At 39.5% G+C, this 10,808-nt stretch overlaps 1 protein-coding gene across 1 annotated transcript; it reads right to left on the reverse strand.

Annotated features, from left to right (window-relative positions):
• Positions 1 to 7,221: 7,221 nt before the first annotated feature.
• Positions 7,222 to 9,516, reverse strand: LOC103701065 (cytochrome P450 71A1-like). The gene is made up of 2 exons (XM_008783016.5): positions 8,391 to 9,516; positions 7,222 to 7,898 (listed from the first exon to the last, which is right to left on the reverse strand). The coding sequence occupies exons 1-2, from the start codon at positions 9,324 to 9,326 to the stop codon at positions 7,287 to 7,289; spliced, it is 1,548 nt and encodes a 515-aa protein (XP_008781238.1). The 5' UTR covers positions 9,327 to 9,516; the 3' UTR covers positions 7,222 to 7,286.
• Between the last annotated feature and the right edge of the window lie 1,292 nt (positions 9,517 to 10,808).

The raw sequence follows: 10,808 nt of genomic DNA on the forward strand, positions 1-10,808 counted from the left end.
TCTTACGAGTTACGTCCATTACGTAAGAAGAGCCGATCTGTCGAATCATTACGTCCCCTGTTCGTGCATCCCATGCCGGTGGCCCACTGCAGGCTTGCTCCCGATTCTTCATCCCTTGATTCCCATGCCTGTAACCCTTTCGTGGGACGATCACATGGGCCTTCTTTAGGCCCGAGCCTTAGGCGGGCGCTGCCTAAAAGTTGGGCCGACTCAGCTGGAAATTCGGCTATCTAATGCTCTCTTGGTATTTTCAACAAACAAATAAGAACCAAATAACAAATTATGAACAAAAAATGCTCTTTTAATATGTTTCTTCGTTGAATGGATCAAGTTTAATTTTTATCTTTATTTCTCTTTTCTCAGAGTGAGTGAACTCAAATGCAATCTTTAAGTATTTGATAAGAGAATCCATATGAAAGAGAAATGAGAGAGTTTTATCAATCAATTTTGTTGATTTTCATCGATTACTTCTAGATTTAGCTATCAATTGTTGGCATAAGGATAGAGCAAATTTTAGTTTAAAGAGAGTGCCTTCCATAGCATATTCCTAAAAAATTATCATCTATAATAATTTAATTTGCTTGCTCCATGTAAGTGTGCCAAGAAAATATTTGCTTGCGCCATGTAACTAAATATAAGACATTTTTTTATCTTATCGCTAACCATATTTTTCTCGTTCTCTTCCAGTAAACTAAACGAGCTCCCAGTTTTTGTCCAGAAATTATTCCTATTTGTTTATCCAAGATGTACATAGATGTAAAACACATGAAGAAATTTTTTTTGGCTATCAACCCTTTTTTTTCTGTTTTTCATATTCTTTTTTCCCTGCAGAGATTTTCCGCTTTTATCAATGAAAGCTTGAAAAAAAAGAAAAGAAAAGAAAAGGAATCCAAAACTGAAACAGATCAATAGGCCACTGGGGGAAACTTTCCTTCTGAAAGAATCTTCCCATCCTTCCCTCAAAATATAGAAAAAGAAAACCAAAAAAAAAAAGAAAGAAAAGGGAGGTGGGAGAATGTACGGCTTTAGTTTGCTCCAGGCGTATCACAGGTGGCGAAGCAGCCTGCCTCGCAAACTAGGAGTTGCTGCCTAGTGTTTAGTTACTAAATACATACAAAGAGCATATACTGACCAGATCGACACGCATCTCAAAGCAATCCGCACAGTTCTAGAAGCCCACTGCTATCGCATGCGAAACCTACCCAGTAATTGAGAACTAAAAACATGCAAAAGAGCCGCATGGGATCTCTTCCGTCCCCAAAGGCGGAGATGGACAGAAGGAAAATAGAACGGTCGCTCACTCGGCATTGGCATACGGGAATCTCGTGTACAAAACCCACCACCGCCATCGCGATAAAACCCTAATATCCCTTCATCTTCACTCGAAGGCTCGAAGCACCTCTAATAATCGACGAGCTCCCCGAATCCTCCTAGGGTTCACGTCTCTCCCTCGAGTCCCTAATCTCCCTCCGTCTCGAGCTCCAGTCTCTTCTCCCATGGCGGTGGCCACAACGGCGGCCCCTCGGGGCCAACAACCGTAGCGCCGGGGGGTCGACGACGAGCACCTGGTCTTCTAGACGAGCCCTGGGGTTGAGGCCATCACGAGCTTTGACCAGATGGGGATCCACGACGACCTCCTCCGGGGGATCTACGCCCACGGCTTCGAGAAGCACTCCGCCATTCACTAGCGGACCGTGATTCCGATTATCCAGAGCCCCTACGTCATCGCTCAGGCACAGTCTGCATAGAATGTCTATGCGGAATCAGTCCGGAATGCTTCCGCATAGACCTTAGTCCTTCTATGCGGAATGCTTCCGCATAGACCTTCTATGTGGAAGGAATGCTTCCACTCTTACTATGCATGTCCAAATGGAGGGCATCCGGTCCCTACATTTAATCGACGCTCGCAACTTGAAAAGGTTCTTCGTCGGAGGTCATTAAGCCGGGATTAGACCGAATTTGAGCCTGGCTAATTCTGGTTTTGTATGCGTCCAAGTCCGGCCTGAGCCTGAAATGGCTCACCCAATAAGCAGGCCTAGTGCTCGGCAACGATAATTCGTTTGGAGGAGACTTTAACACCTAAATACTGCATCCGAAAAGCAACTAGGTTCAAATATGGTCCCCGAGCAATCATTCTTTTCGGCCTGTAATGAAAGCCATGAAAGAAGGTAGAAAGCATACTTGACAAAGTTAATTCTTTGATTAGCGAGGCAATAGTAGTTGTGAAAAAACTGGCGTGAAGCGCTAGTTACTAAGAGCACATCATCGGCATAAAGCACATCACCGGATTAGTCCTTCAATTTTGCCACTGTTAGTCCATTAGTTTAGATTCTGCCCAAAAAGGCATATCATTCCAAATTCGAAAACAGGTGCATCCATTTTGTTTTTGCTCCTTGGCTACAAGACTTATAGCACAATCTGGGTACTTAAAATTTAGCAAATTACACATGGTTCGGTGTGATTCCAAAGTGATTTGTGTTGAGATCCGATGATGTTGAAGTGCAATTCGACAATGATTTCGATCAGATATGGTTATTTGCATGTAGCACATATCATGAGAAATTTGACAGCTACTACAATATGTACGACAGTATATTTGATGGCCCTAGTGTGACTGGGCCTAAGTTCTATATATAAAATCTCCAATTTAAAGTTTAGCATCGAGTTTTCAAAATTTCACAAATTATGAAATTATTTACTGGCATACTAATTAAATGTCATAATAGCGGTTCTAGTTTCCAACACTTCAAATTATATGCCATAGAATACAATTTTATAGCGGCATTTACAATAGAATACCATTTTAAAAAAATATTTATTTGAATGTAGCAGAATTTATACTATAACGCAGCAAAAAAAGAATAACGGTATTAAATAAAAAAAATACCACAATCAATTTGCTGCTGACAGCAAATTTTGCTCCTTTTTTTAATGAATTTTTTGTTAAAGGCAATTTTTGCAACAGTGACAAGCTAAGGATGAACCGCTGGATTCTCTCATGGTTTCAAGAGATTTACATAAGCATGGGCTCACACATGCCTTTAAATATGAATGTTGTTAAATTTCCTTTGACAAAAATTTGAAAATGACATATTGCTACTATAGTACAAGGCATGAGACATTTGATCTAAACAAATCGAAAAACAAGTATAAGAAAAAAAAGTTAATCATCATCCACGAATTGGATTCATTTTCGAAAAAAATGTAGCACAAGATATAAAACCTCCCTAACGTTGCAAAAGAATATAATTGTTACACAACATAGAAAACGAACTGCATAAGCAACAAAGAGGAGGCTACCGGTGAGCCAATACAAGCTCTCACTCAACCGGGGTACCAAAGATTTGGATATTGGGAACCATTGCTAAATCTTGCAAAGACTTTTTTATTAAAAAAAAATAAAAAAAAATAAAAGGAAGGATGTTTACTGAATGGTGGTGAGGAATGACGTGGGGGAGCTTTACAATATACATCACCATACCTTGTACCTAGCAAATCTTATAATTACAATATACTACACCACCACAACTTGTACCTATCAAAACTTTTAATTTTTAGTAAGTGGATCAATGTAAGATTTCCAGCCTCCAAAAAGGAATAATGGTGGAAGACAAATTTTTAGTAAGTGGAGACAATGTGATGGGATGATGCCCATTTACAATTTACCCCTCTTTATAAATCCATAGATGGATTTGCTTTATTATATTTCCAAAACTGAAAGAGGATTCTAAATATAGAATTTTAGGATCTGGATGAATCTTAAGAGATTGCACAAAATCTGACAGGATGGGCCGATGAGAGAAGGAAGGCCGAGACTACGAGGAGTGGATTGAGCGCGCTTGAGGCCACGGGCTCGGTCCCAAGCCGAAGCAATTTCGGGCCATTTGTCACTAAATTGGGCCATGAACTGATTTCAGCCCTACTTTGGGCCAACCAAATACGCAAAGTGGGCTCTCTAGAGGGAGTTCAGGTACCCGGTATTGGAAAACAAACAGGCCTAAGTCTCTCCATTTTAGGAATTTGGCGCGTCTTTTTGAGGAATTTGCAAAAAAAACATCATGTTTCAAAAGCAGAAATCTGTGAGGCTCATGTATTGAATACTCGTGGTCCCATAATTACATTTTTTTTTCTTCTCTCAAAAGAAAAGTCGCCAAACTAATATCTATATCTCTCTTGGTTATCTTTTCCTTGTTTCAAAATATCCCGAGAAGCCCATCTCTCTATCAAAAATACACTTGTTTTATCGGCGTATGGCATGTGCAAAATACTACTAACGAGTTAGCTTTTGCGATCATTGTTTTGTTTTTCCTGGTTCTTGGACAATGCTTGGATGAGAAATAAGTGAGGGAGTAATTTAGTATATGACCTTCCTAGCCAGCAAAATAGACTAATTGCTCCCTACATCGTATCAAGTAATATCCCTTTCACTTTGGAATTAATCCTAACTGTGAGGAGGGGTAGAATAGACTTATTCTATCCCACATCTTTAGTCAATTATCATATTGTCCCTTTATTTTTCTATCCACTCTTAAGTACACAAAAAAATGTAAGAGGATAATTTTATTTTTATGCCAATACATTTATCCCTTCCTTCTATGGTACATGTATAACTTTTCTTATTTGCTTCAAATTTATTCTATAATTGAACTCTCTATATTACTCTATCAGATATCACGATACGATATAAAAATCAGATCTCACGATACGATATACAAATCAGATCTCACATAAAGGATGTATTTTGCAGTAAAATGGCTCTCAATCATAACCAACTTATATTAGCACTTTGCGTGATTCCCAAAAACCTCTTTTTGCATTTTGGGGCTAAAATATATTAAACACGATCTATTAGTTCCATAATGACATTATATGGGGCAATTTTTCACTAGCATAATTATATTTAGATAAAATTATAGAGACACTCTCCAAATTTAGATCATTTACGCTGAGACCGCAAAAGTTTAAAAAGTGTCAATTAACCACCTAAACTTGAAATTCATTACAATATGACCTAGTCATCTATCTTTGCTGCAAAATATTATGACTAACTAAATTTTTATAAAATTTCAAAACTATTCTTTCCACTAATTTAGCAAGAGACTCTTCTCTTGGCATCAATAGAAAGGAAGGGTAAGGAGAGTTACATGGACGGAGCACTTTGAGCTTTGTGCAAAAGGATGAATGATAAAGGATGGAGCATTTTAAGATCTATGCAAGTGGTTGGACAACAAAAGATGGGATGCTTTGAGATCTGTGCAGAAGGATGAATGACATAAATAAGGTGCTTTCAGATCTATGCGAGTAGATGAATGATAGAGGATAGAGCGCTTTGAGATCTATGCAAGCAGATGAATGATAGAGGATAGAACACTTTAAGATCTGTGCAAGCACATAGATGATAAAAGAAAGTGTGCTTTTAGATCTGTACATGTAGATGGATGATGGAAGATGGGATGCTTTTAGATATGTGCATATGGATGGATGATAGAAGATGGAGTATTTTGAGATCTGTGTAGAAGGATAGATGATAAAGGATGAAGCACTTTGAAATCTATATAGATGGATGGATGACAAAGGACGAAGTGCTTTAAGATTTGTATAGGTCGGTGAATAATAGAGGTTGGAGTGCTTCAAGATTATGGAAATAGATGGATGATAGAGAACAGAGTATTTTAAAATCTATGTAGGTGGATGGACGATGAAGGACAGAGTGCTTTGAGATCTCTGCAGGTGGATGGAGAGTAGAGGATCGCGATCTATGTAGATGGATGATAGATGATGGAGTACTTTGAGATCTATACTGGTAGATGGATGATAGATGATGGAGTGCTTTGAAATATATGCAAGTGGATAGATGATAGAGAATAGAGAGGTTCAAGATCTATGTAGATGCACGGACGATAAAGGACGGAGCGCTTAGAGATATGTGCTGGTGGATGGACAATAGATGATGGAGTGCTTTAAGATCTATACAAGTAGATGGATGATGGAGAATAGTGGGATCTAAGATCTTTGCAAGTAGATGGATGATAGAGAACTTTAAGATCTGTGCAAGCATATGGATGATAAATGGTAGTGTGCTTTGAGATCTATGCAGGGAGTGGATGATAAAGGATGGATTTTAAGATTATGTGAAAGCAACGATCCGACCTCTATGGATCAAGGGTGACTTTATCTTTTCTCACTCTGTTAATAGTATCAGGATCCAGATAGACGATTGGGCCACGTTGCAACGAAAACGAAGTTTTCATGGCCAGTTGAACTTTTGAAATTTTTGGAGCTTAAGTGTAAATAATCCAAACTTGTAAGTATGTCTCTGTAACTTTTCCAAATTTTTAATTTTTTTTGTATTTTTATAAAAATATTTTTGAGAAACTGGTGAGCAGCTGCCTACCAATTTCATGAAGACTATGAAATATTAAAGAAGTCCCTGAATCCTCCATTGAACAAAAAAAAACATAAGGCACGGAAATAAACACTTGAGCAGCAAGGAGAAGGAATTGTGCTAACAACCACAAGAATTCTGATCCAGCCCAATCAACTAGAACTTCAAGCCTAGCTATCTCTCTCCTTTCCCTTTTTTTTTTTTGGTTTTTTGATGAAAAGGGAGGTAAAGATGGCGCCCGGCTGTTATAGAGAATGCAAATATTTGAAGTCTTTATAGAACTATTCTTTTATTGAACTTGAAGTCTTTAAGTGCAAGAGGAGAGGACCAGCGGTGCAGTGCCAGCTTGGTAGGCAACGACAAAGCATGGTTATCTCTAGCCACCATGGTGGTAATTAGTGGTACTGGGCAGCAATTCTAACCATAAGGTCCCAAGTTCGAATCGCTGCAGCGACGATTAAATTGTGGACCGGAGCTCACTACTTTGGCCACTGCTTGGACTTGTGGTGTAGGACCGCTCTTGAACCGCTAGTAGTCAGGGTGGTGCCGGGTGTGACGTACTCACACATGGGACTCGAGCCATAGCTGAGCCGGGCCCATGGGTGGGGAGGGTATGAGTAAAACCGGTCGGGGTGCCCAACACACGGCCATTTCTGCCCGCATCGAACATTCTTCTGGCGGGGCGGGGGCCCAGTGGGGGCTGCTACGCGGGAGTGGGCTTTGTCCCTTCCTCCCCCTACCCCTTTTTCTTTAGCAAAAAAAAAAAAAGAAAAAAAAAAGCATAGTTATCTCAAACAAACAACTGCAACCCTCTGTCGGCACAACCAAACTGCAAGTGGAAAATAAAGATAAGCCCTTATTATTACTATTACAATGATTTGAGATTCCTTACGAATGTCGCTCAGCAAAGACAAGGTGTTGCAACAAGCTGAAGAGCACTCTTTTTGCTCATGGTAAGTCCAAAAGCTTCAGCCATATCCATATCTTCTTCTTTCATGCCGTTAGGCAGCTTCCAGTCAAAACGATGCATGAGATTAGCAATAGCTAGTTCAAGGACAGGGACTGCAAATCCAATTCCAGGGCAAATCCTTCTGCCTGCACCAAAGGGAATCAGCTGGAAATCATGGCCTTTGAAATCCACGGAGCTGCCCATGAACCTCTCAGGTCGGAATTCCTCGGGAGCTTCCCATATCTTAGGGTCCCTTTGAATGGCCCAAACATTGACAAAAATTCTTGTCCGCCTTGGTATAAAATAGCCTGTTATCTTTGTATCCTCTATCAACTCTCGTGGAACCAAAAATGGCCCTGGCGGATGGAGTCTCATACTTTCCTTAATCACAGCTTTTAAGTAGCTCATCTCATCCAAGTCCTCCTCTTTTACCATTGGTTTGGAGCCAACTATACCTCTTATTTCATCCTTTAATCTCTTCCTTGCTTCTGGGTTTCGAATAAGATCTGCTAAAACCCATTCCATGGTCACAAATATTGACTCCGTTCCGGCACCAAATAAATCCTGATAATAACGCGACACAGTGAGTACAGGACAGCTAAGATGACTACCAAGATTTGAGTACAAGTAATCTGTAAGGAAAAGTCTGTCTTAAAACACTGAAAATATGTCGGTATGGCTGCTTGGGCTTCCCTACATCGATCTTCTTTTATTTCTCTTTTTATTTTTTTTTTTTTTTTTTCGCTCTTTTGTAATCGAGTATTGCGCTCTTTCACCATATTGCTCCAAAAAAGAAAGAAAAGAAAGAAAAGAAAAGAAATTACATGATTTCATTATCTATCAAAAAGAAAAAGCATCATTGTTGGTTTATTTTTAAGAATATCTGAATGTAATGGAGAAAGGCAGATAATTGTAGAATATGAAAGGATAAATTATTACTCTCAAAAGAATCTATCCATAAGAATTTGTATCACATGTGTTTAAGGTGATTAGGTGAAGAAATTGAAATATAAGGGCTTTTTGTTTTTTAAGACAAATAAGAGCTAGAAGAATTACCTCCACAATTGCTTTAATGTCCTCTTTGCCAAACAGAGCGCACTTGTTGCCTTCCATTTCAAGTGAGAGCAAGATATCAATGAAGTTATCAGTTTTGTGCTTGTCATGGGTCGATCGATTTATGTGGTCGTCGACTATGGCGTCAAGAATTTCATCAACTTTCTTGAAGAGTTTCTCGACCCTCGCATCCAAGCCAGTGAGTCTGCCCAGCCAGGAAAGAGATGGGAAGTAGTCCGCTACATGGAAAGCTCCCATCATTTTGGAGCACTCATGGATCACTGCATGAAACATGTTATACCACTCCTCTTCTCTCGGGCAGTTACCTAGAGCAGTTCTACTAATAATATTTTTGGCAAGACAATTCAGATCCTCGCTTATGTTCATGACGGTACCTGAGGAACAAGATCGAGAGATCGCCTCGATCATGAGAGCTACTTCCTGTTCTCTAATGAGCTTATAGGACTGGACCATTTTCGGGCTCAAAAGATGGAACACGCACATCTTTCTTGCTTGCCTCCAATACTCACCATAGGGTGCGAAGGCTACATCTCGGCCTTCGTAGAGGAATGTTTTGGGTACCTTCAAAGAAGGCCTACTCGAGAAAATATGGTCTTGGGTCTTCAAGATCTCCCGTGCCATGTCCACGGATGAGACCACGAGAGCCGGGACCTGGCCCAGCTGGAGAAGCATGATGGGTCCAAGCTTGTCGGCCATGGCTTGGAGAGAGCGATGAGGAAGGGTGCCTAGTTGATGGAGGTTGCCTATGATAGGAAGCTTGGATGGGGAAGGTGGAAGACATGTTTTTGTGGAGAATGATCCTTTGTTACATAATAACAGAAGAAGGAAAATTATCGACAGCAGAACTGCAATAACGAAGAATAGTGGTTGGAGGCTGAGGAGAGACATAATCGCATGGTGATGGCTGATAGAACCCATGCTAGCTCTTCACGCTCAGCTCAGTATTCGTATGTTTAGTCCGAGTATTTCGAAGGGAAGTGATGAATTTATAAAAGCCTCTTTGGCTGGTGTGTCTTGGAACTCGTTCGTGGCCGGTTTTGGTTGGCATCCATTTCTTCCTGGTCTTTAGTGAACTGTACGCCAAGAATAATTGAACCAGGCGATGGTTGAGTGAGTGATCCAAAATTGATTGACCTAACATGGATTTTTTTTTTTCTTGTGGCGTAGAGGGCTTCCGCCTCCTAACTTGTGTCTCATTCTTTCTTCTACAACTTTCACGTGGAATTAATTTCTTGGCGCTGGTGGAGCCATCTTCATCGGTGGCCCCTCCTCTAGGTATTCGTATCCCAATGACAGTTGCCTGATACCAAATCTTTCTGAAATTAACCCGTTGTTAATTAGAAAATCGTGGCATTGCTTGGCTTGATTTAATTCATAGGAGTAGGCGTGGTACACGGGCATTTGGACTATTCATAGTTTTGGAATGTACGAAAAATAAACTTGAAATCAGAATCTCACCCCATTAGCATCACGCATGTAGATAAAGTTAAAGAAGTACTCATCATTTCCGGATTTTTTTTTTTATAAAAACGGAAATTCATAGAGTTCTAATGAGTACATCCTGCAAAGTCAAGAAAAAGTAAAAAAATATAAGAATTGGGGCATGTCCCCCGTCGATGTCCATAAAAACTCTCCAGAGGATCTGCTACATGACACATTTAATTAGAAAGATTTTTTGCATGAATATCCTTCTAAATTTTCAAATTTGCGTGAATACCCTCTTAAAATTTATATTTATTTCTATATCCTTATAAAACACTATTTTTGCACAAATGCTCATAATATAATGATTTTTCTAACGCCGTTAATAAAAACTATATTTATTTTAATTAAAAATAAAATATAATTTTAAAATTATTTTTTTTGTTCTCCATCATGATCGCCTTATAAATATTTTTTTTGCACATCTACATAATAAGGATATTTTAGTCATTTTAATTTGAAACCGTTAATTTTTGAACGGCGTTAGATGGCATGGGTATATATGCAAAAATAAGGATAAAAATAAGAAAAAATAGCAAAACAAGTGTTTTACGAGGGTATATATATATATATGCAAATATCACTTTTGGAAGGGTGTTCATATAAAATGCGATATTTAGAAGGGTCTGTATGCAAAAAACCCTAATTAGAAAAGGCAGATCATTTTCGGTTTGTTTCTTCTCAGCTGTGCTTTAAGATTCCACTTGCAATTGATGGGGCACAACATGGAATTAGAAAGGGCTTCCCGTAGAATTTTTGTTCTGCAATTAGGGAGGGAGCCTAATTAACCAGCAAAGGGGAATTAATGGGCTAAGACAAGCACGAGCTAAGCTCTTGTTGAGGCCCTTGGGCTTTGGCCTAGGTCAAACGGGCTTCAACACGTGCGTCAGCTCCAAATGTGGTCCAGACCTGGGTTTT

Source organism: Phoenix dactylifera, chromosome 16, assembly GCF_051530095.1.
Source record: "Phoenix dactylifera cultivar Ajwa chromosome 16, Ajwa_hap1_PhDact_Kaust_v1.1, whole genome shotgun sequence".
Classification (NCBI taxonomy): Eukaryota; Viridiplantae; Streptophyta; class Magnoliopsida; order Arecales; family Arecaceae; genus Phoenix; species Phoenix dactylifera.